Here is a 17,617-nt window from a genome sequence, read left to right on the forward strand (position 1 = left end):
GCGATCTAGGCTCACCGCAAACTCCCCCTCCCAGGTTCAAGCGATTCTTCTGCCTCAGCCTTTCCAGTAGCTGGAATTACAGGCATGCACCACCAGGCCCAGTTAATTTTATTTGTATTTTTAGTAGAGATGGGGTTTCTCCATGTTGGTCAGGCTGGTCTCAAACTCCTGACCTCAGGTGATCCCCCAGCCTTGGCCTACCAAAGTGCTGGTGTTACCGGTGGGTCTTTGTTCTTAGAGCTCCCAAGACGGTGGTGGGCCACTCCCAAGATGGTGGCGGCTGCTCCCAGGATGGCAGCAAGCCTTTTATTCTCTGACTTGGGGTTCTTGGCCTCACGGATTTCAAGGAATGGGACCTTGGGCCATGCAGTGAGTGTTATAGCTCTATTAGAAGTCGTGGGTCACGGAAGAGAACCGTGGAACCCAGCGACTAGTGTTCAGCTCGATTCGGACCAACCCAGGCACTTTGCCGCACAGGAACAATGGCGAGCCTCTAGCCCAAACGGGAGTGGCAATGGGCACCTGGCTGAATCAGAAACGCAGGGGACACCCTGCCGGATCCAGAGGGGTGAAAGTCAACGGCGGGTCTGCAACAGCGGTGAACAGCAGTGGTGGACGGTGAGCGAAAGCTCAGCTCAGCTCGAGGTGGAAGAGTGTGCAGCTGCAAGATTTAATAGAGTGAAAACAGCTCCCATACAGTGGGCGGGGACCCAAAAGGGGTTGCCCACTGCCGGCTGGAATGCCTGGGGTTTATATCCCAATCATTGTCCCTCCCCCTGTGCTCTCAGATGATAGATTATTTGACTATTTCTTTACCTCTTGCTTTTAGCTTAATTGGTGTTTTAGTGAGCCCTCTTTACTACCTGATTGGTCAGGTGTGAGCTGAGTTACAAGCCCCATGTTTAAGGGTAGGTGCGGTCCCCTTCCCCAGCTAGGTTTAGGAATTCTTAGTCGCCCCAGGAAATCCGCTACTCCTGTCTCTCACTGGGAGACATCGCGCCCAGCCAATTTTGGTATTTTTTTGTAGAGCCAGGGTTTCGCCATGTTGCCCAGGCTGGGACTGAATCATTAGAGCTGCACTCATGATTAAAAATGCTGTGCCAGGCGTGGCAGCTCACGCCTGTAATCCCAACACTTTGGGAGGCTGAGGCGGGCGGATCACGAGGTCAGGAGATGGAGACCATCCTGGCTAACACAGTGAAACCCCGTCTCTACTAAAAATACAAAAAATTAGCCGGGCGTGGTGGCGGGCGCCAGTAGTCCCAGCTACTCGGGAGGCTGAGGCAAGAGAATGGCGTGAACCCGGGAGGCGGAGCTTGTAGTGAGCGGAGATCGCGCCACTGCACTCCAGCGTGGGTGACAGAGCGACACTCTGTCTCAAAAAAAAAAAAAAAAAAGCTACCGGAAGCACAGCGAGGATGTCCTTGACACACAGCCTATTTTCTGGGAAAAGATTACTACCACAGTAATTGAGCTGGGAAGCGGAGACAAATCGCTCTCGGTGGTGGTTCAAAATACTGCAATTGACTGCAACAGCACCGCTCAGTTTTCCTTCCTCTGGTGCAAGATAAGAGTGATAGGAGCTGTATCGATTTCCTGCAACATAGAAGTAGAAGGGGGCCGGGTGCGGTGGCTCACGCCTGTAATCCCAGCACTTTGGGAGGCTGAGGCGGGTGGATCATTCGACGTCAGGAGTTCCAGACCAGCCTGATCAACATGGTGAAACCCCGTCTCTACTAAAAATACAAAAAATTAGCAGGGTGTGGTGGCAGGCGCCTGTAATCCCAGCTACTCGGGAGGTTGGGCAGGAGAATCGCTTGAACCCGGGAGGCGGAGGTTGCAGTGAGCCGAGATCGCGCCATTGCACTCCAGCCTGGGCGACAAGAGCGAGACTCTGTCTCAAAAAAAAAAAAAAAAAAAAGAAGGGAAGAAAATCGCAAGGAACTAGACTAAAAGAATCTCGACCCTTGAATGGAGTTACACGAACGGCCAGATGAAAGAGGGAAGGCCCGGACCTCCACTCAGGGCCGACTAGGGGACTGGCAGAGGGTGCACGCTGATGGATTTACTCACCCGGGGCTCGGAGCTCCCGCAGCTGGCTGGAGCTCGCAATGACGTCACGGCCCCGGGTCACATGGCCGAGTCCGCCCCGCCCCCTCCCCGCCCCCGCCGCTGCCGCCCTCGCCTTCGGAGCGCAGAGTCCCGACGCGGCAGAAGCTCGGAGCCCTCGGGGGATCGAGGAGGCAGGCCCGCGGGCGCACGGGCGAGCGGGCCGGGAGCCGGCAGCAGCGGCGCGGCGGGCCCCAGGCGAGGCGGTCGACGCTCCTGAAAACTTGCGCGCGCGCTCGCGCCACTGCACCCGGAGCGATGAAGATGGTCGCGCCCTGGACGCGGTTCTACTCTAACAGCTGCTGCTTGTGCTGCCATGTCCGCACCGGCACCATCCTGCTCGGCGTCTGGTATCTGGTGAGCGCGGCGCGCCCGGCCTGGGACCCCGCGTTGCTTCCGCGCCCCCAGCTGGCTTCTGGCCCGGCCTCGCGGTGGGGTGAGGCGCGCGCTCATCCGCCTAAAGTTGTATTATTAGAAACTTAATTCTCCGGGTGCCGCGTCCGCACTTCCCCCGGCTGGGCCAGCGCCGACGGGGGGAGGCCAGGAGTTTGGGGCGATGGGGGAGGCCAGGGGCGCGGGGCGGAGGGCCGCACTCGACCCTTGGCGCCCAGGTGGTGTGGGTCGCCGGTCTCCAGCCTCCGCGCAGCCCCGCGGCCTCGCGTAGGGCGTACTGGGGCAGACAAACAGTTTATCTGCCGAGCACGTGTTTCCTTTCTTCTTAAAGCCCGTGGGCTTTGTGTTTCGACGGCTGCGGAAGGAGCGGTCGTGGAGGTGACGGCGCATATTTTGCAGCTCTGTGGTCAGGGTTGCGGATTTGTCAATGCTCGTTCTCCCTGGCCGCGTCTCCGCTAGGGTGGCCAGCGTTTTCACGCCGTCGCACGTTCGGATCCCGAGTTGAAGTGGTTGCGGGTTCTTGGCATACTCTTGTGAATGGGTCCCCCCCACCCCACGCATGTTTTAAAGCCCTTACTCCAGGAAGGGATGTGAGTGTGATTTACTGCGTTTCCATCTGCCCGGGAAGCCATTTTCCACCCACATTTTTCCTGCCCATGGACAGTTGGTCCTCGGACCTTTTCTTGACAGACTCAGCAGGCAAATTTGCCATTTTTTTTTCCTGGTTGGAACTTTTAACGTCTTTTTTTGTATGAGGAGCAGTGATTTTCAGAGGTAGTGAGGAAACCTGATGGAGTCTTGCCGCGCACCTGCCCTGCGTTGGTTGGTGGCACCCCTAGACTGCACCAGTAGAGTCGGATTCCGCTGCATTTTGGGTTTTGTGACATCATGATGGAGAGTTAGACGGGAGTTGCTTTGCAGTGAATACCACTGCTTCGCGAGGAAATGCCCTGAAAATGGTAGACAAATGGCATATTTAACTTTTTTCAGTGAGGTTTTTTTTTTTTTTTTTTTTTGAGACAGAGTCTCACTCTGTGGCCCGGGCTGGAGTGCAGTGGCACGATCTCTGCTCACTGCAACCTCTGCTCCCAGGTTCAAGCGATTCTCCTTACTCAGCTTCTCGAGTAGCTGGGATTACAGGCGCCCGCCACTACGCCCAGCTAATTTTTTGTATTTTTAGTAGAGACGGGGTTTCACCATGTTGGCCAGGCTGGTCTCGAACTCCTGACCTCGTGATTCGCCCGCCTTGGCCTCCCAAAGTGCTGAGATTACAGGCGTGAGTGAGCCACCGCGCCCGGCCGAGAAAAATTCTTATCTCTTTAATGAGTTAGGGGTGTATGTGTGTGAGGTTTGTTTATTGGGCCCATTTTTGGGTAGAATATGGACTTTTTGTCTGTGAACCCCTTCCTTGTACCATTTTAAGCAAAACATTTCACCCCAGGCGTATGGTGTTCACTGTGCTATTTATAGTTTCAAGTTTCCTTTAGTCAGTGCCTATCATGGCCACACAATATAAATTTTTGGCTTGGAAATATTTCAAACATATTTAGCGTGTGTGGGTTCTTACTGTGCACTGTAAATACAGATGGAACATCAGCATATTAGCTAAACTTCGACTTTGCTAAAAGCCAAGAAATTCTTTACCAAAATTGAAAATTATAGCAAAAAGATAGTAGGTGGCTCAAAATAGTTGGTGTTTTTATTGATGATCAAGACAGACTGTTTTATACAAGTGTCTGCCTTCCTTGAAAATGTTCAAATCTGCCGACCTGCAAGTACATCCGTGAATGTAATTTGTAAAATCTAGGGCATTGCATTAGGCAAATGTACTACGTGATCTACAGGAAAGATAAATCCTACTTGAGCCCTGTTGTTGGCTGTAATCCAACCAGACAGTTTTGGTGTGATAAAAGGAAAGTACTCAGCATGCTTTGTCTACTGTTTGAGCACGCTGTCTGTGGAAAGTAGTTATTGGTGTGCTTGTCTTAGCGCTTGGAAATAAATGGCCTTTTGAAAGATAATTAGAAAGCTTTCTAGCAGATGTGAATAAAAATGTTGCTTTAGGTAAACCCTATTTCTGGGAAACCTGGCTTAAGTACTGGTAATCTTTATAAATAGTCTTTTGCATTTCACAAGGCAATGTAAGCCTTTTTCTTTTCTTTCTTTTTTAAGTAGTGAGTTTCACTCAGACCTTTGAATATAATTTTGTGATACCCTGTCTTGTTTTAACCTGAATTGACTCTCCCTTAGCTAAGAGCCAGACAAGACTCCATCTTGGCTCCTTCACTTACAGCCCCTTACCCACCCGCTTCCTCAAGCCTTACCCACCCCCTTCCTCAAGGACTTAAGTTGTTTAAGCTGACTCCCAGCACATCCAAGAATGCAATTAACTGATAAGATACTGTGGCAAGCTATATCCGCAGTTCCCAGGAATTCGCCCGGTTAATAGCACCCAGAGCCCCTGCGTTTGTGTCCGGTTGATAACGCCCAAAGCCCCGCGTCTATCACCTTGTGATAGATTTAAAGCCCCTGCACCTGGAACTGTTTACTTTCCTGTAACCATTTGTCCTTTTAACTTTTTGCCTACTTTGTTTTAACTAGACCCCCCCCCTTCCCCTTTCTAAACAAAAGAAAATCTAGCCCCTTCTTGGGGGCCAAGAGAATTTTGAGCACTAGCCGTCTCTGGGTCGCCGGCTAATAAAGAACTCCTGAATTCGTCTCAGAGTGTGGCGTTTCTCTATAACTGGCTCGGTTACAACAATTTGGTTGTCCAAAACTTTGATTTTCGTGAACTTTTTTAAGAGAGTTTGTGTGGCTAGGGAGCAGGACCACTGTAAAACGAGGCACCTTCCCTGGTTTGTCCTAACCCCGTCTCTAACAGCCATCTGGATGGAATGGAGTCAGTTATCAGAAAGTGGAGAGTTAAAAATTAGCCAGGTGTGGTGGCTCACACCTGTAGTCCCAGTTTGAGTCCCAGGAGTTCGTAGCTGCAGTGAGCTGTGATTGCACCCCTACACTCCAGCCTGGGCAACCAGAGTGAGCCCTGTCTCTTAAAAAAACAGAGGCCAAGTGTGGTGGCTCATGCTTGTAATCCCAGCATTTTGGGAGGTTGAGGCAGGCAGATCATCTGAGATCAGGAGTTCGAGACCAGCCTGACCAACCATGGCCAATGTGGTAAAACCCCATCTCTACTAAAAGTACAAATTAGACAGGCACGGTGGTGTAGGCTTGGGAGACTGAGGCAGGAGAATTGCTTGAACCTGGGAGGCATAGGTTGAAGTGAGCCAAGATTGTGCCACTGCACTCTAGCCTGGGTGACAGAGTGAGACTGTGTCTCAAAAAAAAAAAGAAAAGAAAGAGGCCTGGCGCAGAGGCTCATGCCTGTAAGCACTTTGGGCGGCCAAGGTAGGCGGATCACTTGAGGTCAAGAGGTTTAGACCAGCCTGGGCAACATGGCGAGATCCCGTCTCTAATAACAATACAAAAATTATTCAGTCGTGGTGGCATGCGCCTGTAATCCCAGCTACTCAGGAGGCTGAGGCATGAGAATTACTTGAACTCTGAAGGTGGAAAGTCAGCCTGGGTGACAGCAAGACTCTTATCTCAAAAAAAAAAAAAAAAAAAAGGTTGGGCGTGGATGGCTCACGCCTATAATCCCAGCACTTTGGGAGGCCAAGGTGAGTGGATCTTGAGGTCAGGAGTTCAAAACCAGTCTGGCCAAGATGGCGAAACCTCATCTCTACTAAAACTACAAAATAGTTGGGCGCAGTGGCAGGCACCTGTAATCTCAGCTGCTGGGGAGGCAGAGGCAGGAGAATCCCTTGAACCCGGGTGGCAGAGGTTGCAGTGAGCCGAGATCACGCCACTGCACTCCAGCTTGGGCAACAGAGTGAGACTCTGTCTCAAAAAAAAAAAAAGGTAAAATAAAGAATAATAAAAAAAGAAAGCGGAGAGTTTTCAGACAAGGCAGATATTTAAATAAGAGTCCAGGCCGGGTGCAGTGGCTCATACCTGTAATCCCGGCACTTTTGGAGACTGAGGCGGGTGGATCACCTGAAGTCAGGAGTTTTGAGACCAGCCTGGCTAACATGATGAAACCCCGTTTCTATTAAAAATATAAAAAATTAGCCGGGCATGGTGGTGCGCCTGTAACCCCAGCTACTTGGGAAGCTGAGAGAGAAGAATCATTTGAACCCGGGAGGCGGAGGTTGCAGTGAGCCAAGATCATGCCATTGCACTCCAGCTTGGGCAACAAAAGCGAAACTCCATCTCAAAATAAGTAAATAAATAAAACATAAAAAGTAAATAAGAGTCCACAATAAGGGCTCATTTAAGTAATTTCCTGTTTTGCAAGATAGGTAAAGTGGATCTTTTTTATATGTTTTCTCATTGTTGATTCCTACCAGTACCATTTACTAAGGCTCCAAGTGTCATGTCATGTGCTTTACCTAGATACTTTGCATAAGGTTAATTTTTACATATTCCTGGTGAGGTAGATTTTCTTATTCCCATTTTACAGATGAGAAAACTGAGGCTTAGAGAACTTTGGTGATTTACTTGAGAGCTTAAAATCCCATGGTTGGTTTAGGTCTGAGTGGTATTTTAATCTGTTCTGTTTCCACTGTTTTACTTTTAAAAGTTGTGCATGTGTTTTGGTTTTGGCTTGGAATAATAAAAGTTTTCCTTCAGTCCTGAAATAAAGTATATTGACTTCAGGTATTTATTATTATTATTACTATTTTTAAAATTCTGGGCCAAGCTAACTTTGGGAGACTTCAGGTATTTATTACTAGAGATCATTTTTTGTCTTTTTTTTTCTTTTATTTAGTTGTGATTTATGTACTACAATTTTTTTTTTTTTTTTTTGAGACTGAGTCTTGCTCTGACAGGCTGGAGTGCAGTGGCATGATCTTGGCTCACCACAACCTCCGCCTCCTGGATTCAAGCGATTCTTCTGCCTCAGCCTCCTGAGTAGCTGGGATTACAGGTGAGCTCCGGGCTAATTTTTGTATTTTTAGTAGAGATGGCGTTTCCCCATGTTGGTCAGGCTGGTCTTGAACTCCTGACCTTGTGATCCACCCACCTTGGCCTCCCAAAGTGCTGAGATTACAGGCATGAGCTACTGCGCCCAGCCTCTGTTTTTTTTTTTTTTTTTTTGAGGAGTTTTGCTCTTGTTGCTCAGGCTGAAGTGTAGTGGTGCAATCTCAGCTCACTGCAACCTCCGCCTCCTGGGTTCAAGTGATTCCTGCCTCAGCCTCCCAAGTAGCTGGTATTATAGGCACCCACCACTGCGCTTGGCTAATTTTTGTTTTCCTAGTAGAGACAGAGTTTCATTATGTTGGCCAGGCTGGTCTTGAACTCCTGACCTCAGGTGATCCGCCCACTTCGGCCTCCCACAGTGCTGGGATTACAGGCGTGAGCCACCGTGCCCGGCAAAATTCACAGTTAAATGTAGTTTATTGAGTTGATAAATGCCTCTGTAATGTAACCCACATTCCTTGAGAACATTTCCAAACTTCAGCAAGTTCCCTTGTGCTGTTTCCTAGTTAATCCCTGCCATACCCCCAATCACTGTAGGTAATTTTTGCTTATTCATGTAAAATGGAATTATGCTGTATGTACCCTTCTGTATCTAGCTTCTTTCACTTAGCATAATTTCTTTTAGATTCATTCATGTTCTTGGAGTGTTGCTTTTTATTGCTGAGTATTGTTTTTATTGTATTAATATACCACAATTTGTTTATCCATTTACTGGATATTGGACATTTGGGTTATTTCCCATTTGGGGCTATTATAAATTAAGCTGCCCTGAACATTCTTGCACAAGACTTTGGGGACTTTTTTTTTTTGAGACAGAGTTTTGCTGTTGTTGCCCAGGCTGGAGTGCAATGGTGCGATCTCGGCTCACTGCAACCTCCGACTCCTGGGTTCAAGCAATTCTACCTCAGCCTCCCTAATAGCTGGGATTACAGGCATGCGCCACCACACCTGGTTAATTTTGTATTTCTAGTAGACAACAGGATTTCTCCATGTTGGTTAGGCTGGTCTTGAACTCCCGACCTCTGGTGATCCGCTCCCCTCAGCCTCCCAAAGTGCTGGGATTACAGGCCTGAGCCACCATGCCCGGACTTTTTTTTTTTTTTTTTGAGACAAGGTCTCACTCTGTTGCCCAGGCTAGAGTCCAGTGGTATGATCATGGCTCACTGCAGCCTTGTCTTCCCTGGCTCAAGCAGCCTTCCCATTTCAGCTTCCCAAGTAGCTGGGACTACAGGCTCACACCGCCACTCCACACCACTCCAGGCTTTTTTTTTTTGAGACAGAGCCTCACTCTGTTGTCCAGCCTGGAGTGCAGTGGCGCATTCTCGGCTCACTGCAACGTCTGCCTTCCGGATTCAAGCGATTCTCCTGCCTCAGTCTCCCGAATAGCTGGGACTACAGGCATGCGCCACCATGCCTGGCTAATTTTTTATTTTTAGTAGAGATGGGGTTTCACCATGTTGGTCAGGCTTGTCTCGAACTCCTGACCTCCTGATCCACCCGCTTTGGCCTCCCAAAGTGCTGGGGTTACGGGCGTGAGCCACCGTCCCCAGCCTTTTTTTTTTTTTTTTCTGAGACAGAGTCTCACTGTTGTTGCCCAGGCTGGAATGCAGTGGCGCACTGCAACCTCCACCTCCCGGGTTCAAGTGATTCTCCTGCTTCAGCCTCCAGAGTAGCTGGGATTGCAGGCATGCGCCACCATACCTGGCTAATTTTGTATTTTATTTATTTATTTATTTAGTAGAGACGGAGTTTCTCCATGTTAATCAAGCTGGTCTTGAACTCCTGACCTCAGGTGATCCGCCCGCCTTGGCCTCCCAAAGTGCTGGGATTACAAGTGTGAGCCACCATGCCCGGCTTTTTTTTTTTTTTTTTTTTTTAATATCCTTGTTCAGTTGTTTTTTTAGGAACTTAGACACAGCAAATACATACCAAATGCCTCTGTGCCAGACACCGTTCACAGGGTAGTTAGCCATATATCAGATTATAAAGGATGAACGAGGTCAGAGTAGCTGCTCTCATTGGCTTTATGACCTGGTCTTTCTTTTTACTTTTCTTTCTTTTTCTTTTTTTTGTTTTTTAATTATACTTTAAGTTCTGGGATACAAGTGCAGACCTGGTCTTTCAAAGAATCCACTTGTTCACATAGAAACTCACAGTTTCCTTGTTTACTCAAGTAAAGGAAACCAGAATATCTCACCCAAAATATACCTCTTTGGTATATTTCAAGATAGTGTTAGAGAAACTGCAAACAAGAATAGCTCTGAAAAGCTGCTGTTTGTGGAGATTTGCATCTTTAGGGAAAATCTGCATTAGTGAAATAAACAGCCAGGCTTTGTCTGAGCACACCTCCTCCCCACCCCATCCCCCATGTTCAGACCTAGGAAAGATTAACCGAGAGATTGAGAGTCTGACACCTTTGAAGGTCTAATAGAGAAGTTTATCACATACCACAGGCTACCAAGTATCCTTTCTCAAGGCTGCTACCTGTGAGGTCTCATTTGCATAACAAGACCACCTTCCCTAGCCAGGCCTTTCCATCCCTCCCTCCCATAACCTGTTTTGCCATGATCTAAACCCCTATTTCTATAACTTTAGAATGGCATTAAAACTTAAACCATCTGACCCTTCCTTCGAGTTTTCTTATTCCTATGACTCCCATGTATGCGTGTGCATGTAATACATTTGTATGCCTTTTCTTGCTGTTGATCTATTATCAGTTTGTTTATTAGGCTCAAATGATCAAACCTTCAGAAGTTGTAGAGGGGAGAGAATTTTCTTCACCCCTTCACAAGCCTGATAGATTTTCTTCTTTGTATTCTGAGAAGTTCAACAACTATTGATTTGTCTGAGTACAGGATAGTAAGACCAACATCCTGTATTTGTAGAGTGATTGATAGCTTTCAGTGGGTGTTCACGTTTGTTCTTATTTAGACCTCAAAGCAACCCTGGGTCACGCATGATAGGTGGTGATATGTTCTTTTAAGATTGATAGCTTCTTTCCAACTGTCAGATTCTGTGACTTGGCCCATAATTCCAGGATAGAATAATGGACTGATTTGTGGCGATTGTGTCATCTTTACTGCCTGGTGTTTTCCCCACTATGTTAGATTGTAAAATAAATAGTAGGCTAAGGAGTTTGGAGTTTATTCTGTAGGCAGTGGGGAATCATTGAAGAATTATGAACAGGAGCGATATGATGAAAGCAGTTTTTTTTGGTTGTTTTTGTTTTTGTTTTTGTCTCGCTCTGTCGCCCAGGCTGGAGTGCAGTGGCGGGATCTCCGCTCACTGCAAGCGCTGCCTCCCAGGTTCAAGCTGTTCTCCTGCCTCAGCCTCCTGAGTAGCTGGGACTACAGGCGCCCGCCACCACATCCGGCTACTTTTTTTTATTTTTAGTAGAGATGGGGTTTCAACGTGTTAGCCAGGATGATCTCGATCTCCTGACCTCATAATCTGCCCCCCCCTCAGCCTCCCAAAGTGTTGGGATTATAGGCGTGAGCTACCACGCCTGGCCAATGAAAGCAGTTTTTAAGTTAGATTAAAATGGCAGGCTGTTTCAGATGGCTGGAAAACCAGGCAGTATGTTATATATAGCTCTCTAGATACAAACTATAGCGGGTATCAGCTCTTAATGGTATGAATAAGATGGATAGGAATTTTTACCAGTTAGTGAGTGATACGAGTCTCTCTTGCCACCTAGGTTTTTTCCATCTGATTTAAGGAATTGAATACATTTAGATAGGGAAGGACACTGGATTTTTAAAGCACAGATTTCCTCTCATCTAATAAAGGATCAAGGGCAGTTCTATAGAACATTGGTTGGTGAAGATTTCAGTGGTATTCAATATCTTTTTAAGCTTTTATCACACTTTTTTTTTTTTCCTGAGAGAGTGTCACTCTGTCACCCATGATGGAGTGCAGTGGCACCATCTCGGTTCCCTGCAACCTCCGCCTTCTGGGTTCAAGCCCTTCTCCTGCCTCAGCCTCCCGAGTACATGGGATTACAGGTGCAGGCCACCACACCTCGCTTAATTTAGTAGAGATGGGGTTTCACCATGTTGACCAGGCTGGTCTAGAACTCTTGACATCAGGTGATCCGCCCGCCTCCCAAAGTGCTGGGATTGCAGGCCTGAGCCTCTTATCACACTTTTATGATAAATGTTCATTAGAATGTTTTACAGACAAGGTGGCCAATAAATGAAGATTGCTGTCAAAACTGTTTATTAATACCAATCACTCTGGGATTCACTTTAAATATATCTAATGTCGACCTAAAAGGAAGAAGCTGAGGCAAAATTAATGTAAGTAGAGCGTTTATTTGGGCCAAGCTTGAGGACTGCAACCCCAGAATATAGATTGATGTTGCCCTGACTATACACACAGATTGGCAGCAGTTATAAGTGGATTTTGAAAGACTGAAAGGGGGAACAGGGAGTGTACTGATACAAAGTTGTTTGTCAGGAATTGTGCTTGGTTTAAGAAACAACATTGGTTGGTGATTGGCTATCCGTTGTTGAGCTCTGCATTATTAGGTTAATTTGTAGCTACTTGTGGCAATACAATCAGTTTCAAGAGCTGAAGACAGAGCTCAAAAGGGGGGGAGGGAGTAGAAAGTGATTGCTGTATCATTTTAATGTCTCTCTCGGCCTGATAATAAAGACTTGCATTCCTCAGATAAAAATTCTTTTCTCAGTAACTTAGCATAAAGTATTAAGAAGTTAACATGAGTTTTGTTGTACAATGTGTATTATGTTTGAATGAGTAATATATTTGTTTTGTCAATTTAACTTTGAATCTTGGCCCTGAAGGAAGAGGCCACAGTTGTCCCATTCTGCCCTACTACCTTTTGGGCTGATTTGTCATGAGTCATAAAGGAATGCTAGTGGAAACAATGTGTGAGCCCTAGCAGCTCTCCTTTTCTTCCTCCCAGTTGTTGAACTCTTAGTAGAGCTTTTGGAGACTTAATGAGAGTAGTTGAGTTACTGGTTAACTCATTGCGCTTGAAGGAAAGTAAAAAGTAAACAAAGACCACACTTCTTCAGTTGTTCCTAACGTTTTAAGAGTTTAGAGTTGCCTGTTTGCAGTTACAGCTTCCAAGGGAAATTGTTTCTCAGGGAAATATGTGGGAGGTTAAAAAAAAAAAAAGCTTGAGGAAATGTAATTTCAAATCATTAGTAAACATAATATTGAGCTTAAAAAAAAAAAAAAAAAAGGCCGGGCTTGGTGACTTACGCCTGTAATCCCAGCACTTTGGGAGGCCGAGACAGGCAAATCATGAGGTTCCGAGTTTGAGACCAGCCTGACCAACATAGTGAAACTCCATCTCTACTAAAAATACAAAAAAATTAGGCACGGTGGCACGTGCCTGTAGTCCCAGCTACTTGGGAGGCTGTGAGGCAGGAGAATCACTTGAACACGGGAGGCAGAGGTTGTGGTGAGCTGAGATCGCGCCACTACACTCCAGCCTGGGCAACAGAGTGAGACTCCATCTCAACAACAACAACAAAAAAATTAACCTTGAGCTACTAAAATTACACAGCCAGTTGGTTCCATGGTGCAGAGATGGTGAGGTAGTAACCCTTAGCATATAGTAGGTACTCAGATTTGTGTTAACTAACAGTAGTGGGCCTGGGGGTTGCAAAACTGGAGGTGAGCCAGTTATGCTATAGATAAAGGTGCTATAACAAAGAAATGCAAAACTGCAGGAAGGTAGAAGTTTATTTCTCTCCTGTTAACAGTTCTGGGAGTGTTGGCCAAAATTTTTCCTTGAGGCCATCCAGAGACCCAGGCTGGGGGGTTGGGGCGTAGCTCCACCATCCCAAATATTGTGCATGGATTCCTTCTCTGAGTTCTAAGGAGGCTGCCACCTTTATGTTTGTCTTCATGGTGGAGACATTACCAGCACCATGTTTGTGTCCTGGCCTGCTGTAAGGGAGAAAGGGGTATCTGGAGGACAAGCAGCTTTATTTTTTTAAGGATGTCAAATGGAAAATGCACACATCATTTTCACTTACATCCCAGTAACCAAAAACAAGACATGTGACCTTAGCTGTGAGGGAGGCTAGGAGATGTTTCTTTTCTTTTCTTTTTTTTTTTTTTTGAGATGGAGTCTGGCTCTGTTGCCCAGGCTGGAGTGCAGTGGCACGCTCTCAGCTCACTGCAAGCTCTGCCTCCCGGGTTCACGCCATTCTCCTGCCTCAGCCTCCTGAGTAGCTGGGACTACAGGCACCCGCCACCACGCCCAGCTAATTTTTGTATTTTTAGTAGAGACGGGGTTTCACCATGTTAGACAGGATGGTCTCAATCTCCTGACCTCATGATCCATCCGCCTCGGCCTCCCAAAGTGCTGGGATTACAGGCGTGAGCCACCGTGCCTGGCCTCTTTTTGTTTTTTTTTTTGAGTCTCACTCAGTCGCCCAGGCTGGAGTGCAGTGGTGCGATCTCGGCTCACTGCAAGCTCCGCCTCCTGGGTTCATGCCATTCTCCTGCCTCAGCCTCTCAAGAGTAGCTGGGACTACAGGCGCCTGCCACCACGGCCAGCTAATTTTTTAATTTTTAGTAGAGATGGGGTTTCACCGTGTTAGCCAGGATGGTCTCCATCTCCTGACCTCATGATCCACCCACCTCGGCCTCCCAAAGACAGGCATGAGCCACTGTGCCCAGCCAGAGATGTTTCTTTAGCTGGGCCATCATACACCTGATAAGCCTGAAGGGGAGAAGAGACTTAGAGGACATCAGCTGCCACTTAAGGGCAGCCTTATTTCTTCTTCTTCTTCTTCTCTTTTTTTTTTTTTGGTTTGGGACAAGGTCTCTGTCATCCAGGCTGGTCTCAAACTCGTGGGCTCTAGCGCTCCTCTTGCCTCAGCTTCCCAAAATGCTGTAAACCCCTGAGGATCCACCCCGCTGTTGCCCCGTGAATGTGCTGTGCTAACTACCGGAAGCTTTAATTCCAGTCAGTAAGTCAGTACTTGCTGATTCTTAGGACTTCAGTTTTCCTCTGTAAATTGGAGTTAGTAATTCTAAAAATAAATCTAAATAAGTAGTTATTTTAAAAGTAACTGTAAGAGAAAATAAAATCTCAGGACCCCCCCCAAACTAGTTATGCCAAGGGGAGAGTTAAGCCTGAGAACTGAGTCATGCAACACTGCCGTGCTTTTCCTAAACAAGTAGCTGTCATTTCACCACCGTGTGTCACAGCATTATGCATAAGCCAGGTTCTCACAACAAGGAAGGGCCTTATGCCTCTCCCAATGGCTGTCTTCACAAACTGCTCCCAAGGAAATTCCTTGCTGGCCCCTAAATCTTTCAAGAAAATCTTTCAAGATACATATCCCCCAATAAAACACACAAGCCAATTGTAACCTTAGGTCCGCAACATAACATTAACTCCCCAAACTGAGTTCTGTTAATTCTCACAGTGACAATGTTGATTACAGGCTTATCTTCCCAGGTACAGAACAAGGACAAGGGGCGATCACTCATTCAGAGACGGCTGCGTACTTGACTCTTTGCTCTGCTCCTCTTTTCCAGTGTTTACTTTGTGTATAAAGGAGATTTACTGAGCACTAATTGGAGCCTCACAAGTCATGTAATCATTTGCATCACTGCTTACCCTGCCTCCCTTTTTTTCTCCTACTTGCACTCTCACCTTAAATACTAAGTTCCCAAAACCCTCTTTGGAAATGGTAGGCCTCAGGTGTTTCTGTGACTGGTGTTTTTCCCAGGCATGTCCTCAAATGTTGGCTCAATAAACCTTGACTGCTTGAGATACTTGCCTCAGTCATTCAGTTTGGGGTTAACATTTCAAAGCAGCTTAAACAAATATAATTTTTTTTTTTTTAATTGAGACAGAGTCTGCAGTCCACTTTATCCCCCACCCTGGAGTGCAATGGCATGTTCTTGGCTCACTGTAACCTTCACCTCCTGAGTTCAAACGATTCTCGTGCCTCAGCCTCCTGAGTAACTGGGATTATAGGCATGCATCACCACACTTGGCTTTTTGTATTTTTAGTAGAGATGGAGTTTCGCCATATTGACCAGGCTGGTCTCGAACTCCTGACCTCAGATGATCCTCCCACCTCGGTCTCCTAAAGTGCTGGGATTATAGGCAGGAACCATCATGCCTGGCCAAATATAAAATTAAAAATATAAAATTATGTATAAATATAAAACGAAATTAAAATAATTATGATTATTCATGAAATGTAGTAGTAGCCATTGAGAATGCATCTTTCTCAAGGTGTGTCCATTAATGGATTTTTAATTGACTGCTAAGAATTTTTAAAAAGATTAAATGAAGGTAACATGAATAGCAATTTCAGTATGAGAACAGTCATCTCTTTAAGACAATGCATCTTGTTTATGGATCAGAGAACTTATGGATGAGGACTTTCCATTTCAGAAGAAAATAATTGCAGACAGTTTAAGTCTGGAAGGAATGCTGATGCAGATTCACTTTCTTCCCTCCTCCCTTCTCATTCCTCCTCCTTCAGCAGATTTTGTGGAGAACTTGCCCTGTGTTCAGAACTGTGCTAGGTGTTGGTGATACAATGGCAATTGAAAATAGACCCAGTCCTTGTCAATGTGGAATCTGTGGTCAAGTAGAGGAAATAAATAATAACCAGAAATTAATATAGATTAGTAAGGTACAGGATCACAGTTGTGATAAATACTACGAAGGAGAGTGTGTGGCGCTATGATAACGCATATAGGAGAGTTTAAAGATGGGAGGGACAGTGTTGGGCAACCTGACAATGCTTGTCTTTTACTGGACAGATTCACTTAATGATCACAAATATATTAAGATTTATTTCAATCATTGTTTCTGTTTTTTTCTCCTTTGTTGCCATGTTTCAGATTGACTGAATTTTTTCCCATCCATTTTTGGAAATCACACTCTCTTTTTTTTCTTTTTCTTTTTTTTTTTTGAGATGGAGTCTCACTGTGTTGTCCAAGGTGGAGTGCAGTGGCTCACTGCAACTTCCGCCACCCAGGCTCAAGTGATTCTCCTGCCTCAGCCTCTCGAGTAGCTGGGATTACAGGCACACACCACCATGCCTGGCTAAGTTTTGTATTTTTAGTAGAGACAGGGTTTCACCATGTTGGCCAGGCTGGTCTTGAACGCCTGACCTCAAGTGATCCGCCTGCCTTGGCCTCCCAAAGTGCTGGGATTACAGGCGTGAACCACTGCGCTCGGCCTATTTCTTTTAACAGATACACCTAACTTATTAAAGTCTAGGGTTAATAATATCTTTGCCTTTCTTTTAAACAATACAAATCCTTTGACTCCAGTCATTTCTCTCTTGTATTTTAGTGTCCTTTTCTAAGTTGCCCAACACATTGATTTATACAATTAATGTTTGTTTAGAATTACCTGCATGTTTGCCTCCCTCTTTCTCCATTACTCCTCTTTTCTTTTTGTAACCACTATAATTCTTACTTAAAAATGGTTTATTTGTTTATTTTTTTAGAAAGAGTCTCACTCTGTCGCCCATGCTGGAGAGCGCACTGGCATGATCTCGGCTCACTGCAACCTCTGCCTCCCAGGTTCAAGTGATTCTCCTGCGCCAGCCTCCCAAGTAGCTGAGATTATAGGCACCTGCTAACATGCCCAGCTAATTTTTGTATTTCTTTTTTTAAATAAAAGGTCTCATATATTTATGACCGAACCCAGCCAACCAGCACATTCCTAACAGATTCAGAAAAAATATATTCCCAATAAAACGTCCAACTGTCCAGATGGTGGCGCCATTTTCAGCTTGCTATGGGAAGATGGTCATGACCTTGACACATTGTGAATATGTGTCATCTTGTGTGCAATTCCCTATAGACCCAGCTTGCTTCTTCTCCAGTGTCTCCTTTTGGAGTTGTACCTGATTTTATTACCAGTTGTTATCTGAATCCACTGGGGCATGGGACATTTTTGCTTTTGTTTCTTGGCCAGGAAACAATCCTAAAAGTCTTGTGAGAAGACATGGCAAGAAGTGGAGTCAGGCACACACCACGATGGTGGAGAAAGGAAGAGAGAACTAATTTTTCTATTTTTAGTAGAGATGAGGTTTCACCATGTTGACCAGGC

At 46.1% G+C, this 17,617-nt stretch overlaps 1 protein-coding gene across 1 annotated transcript in view; it reads left to right on the forward strand.

The window, feature by feature from the left end:
• Positions 1-1,971: 1,971 nt before the first annotated feature.
• Positions 1,972-17,617, forward strand: part of LAPTM4B (lysosomal protein transmembrane 4 beta) — an 81,082-nt gene continuing 65,436 nt past the window's right edge. Inside the window, 3 exon segments of the mRNA XM_024251015.3 lie at positions 1,972-2,104; positions 2,107-2,281; positions 2,283-2,466. Of these exon segments, the coding sequence (XP_024106783.3) occupies positions 1,972-2,104; positions 2,107-2,281; positions 2,283-2,466 (492 nt within the window).

The sequence above is a fragment of the Pongo abelii genome, chromosome 7, assembly GCF_028885655.2.
Source record: "Pongo abelii isolate AG06213 chromosome 7, NHGRI_mPonAbe1-v2.0_pri, whole genome shotgun sequence".
Taxonomy (NCBI): domain Eukaryota; kingdom Metazoa; phylum Chordata; class Mammalia; order Primates; family Hominidae; genus Pongo; species Pongo abelii.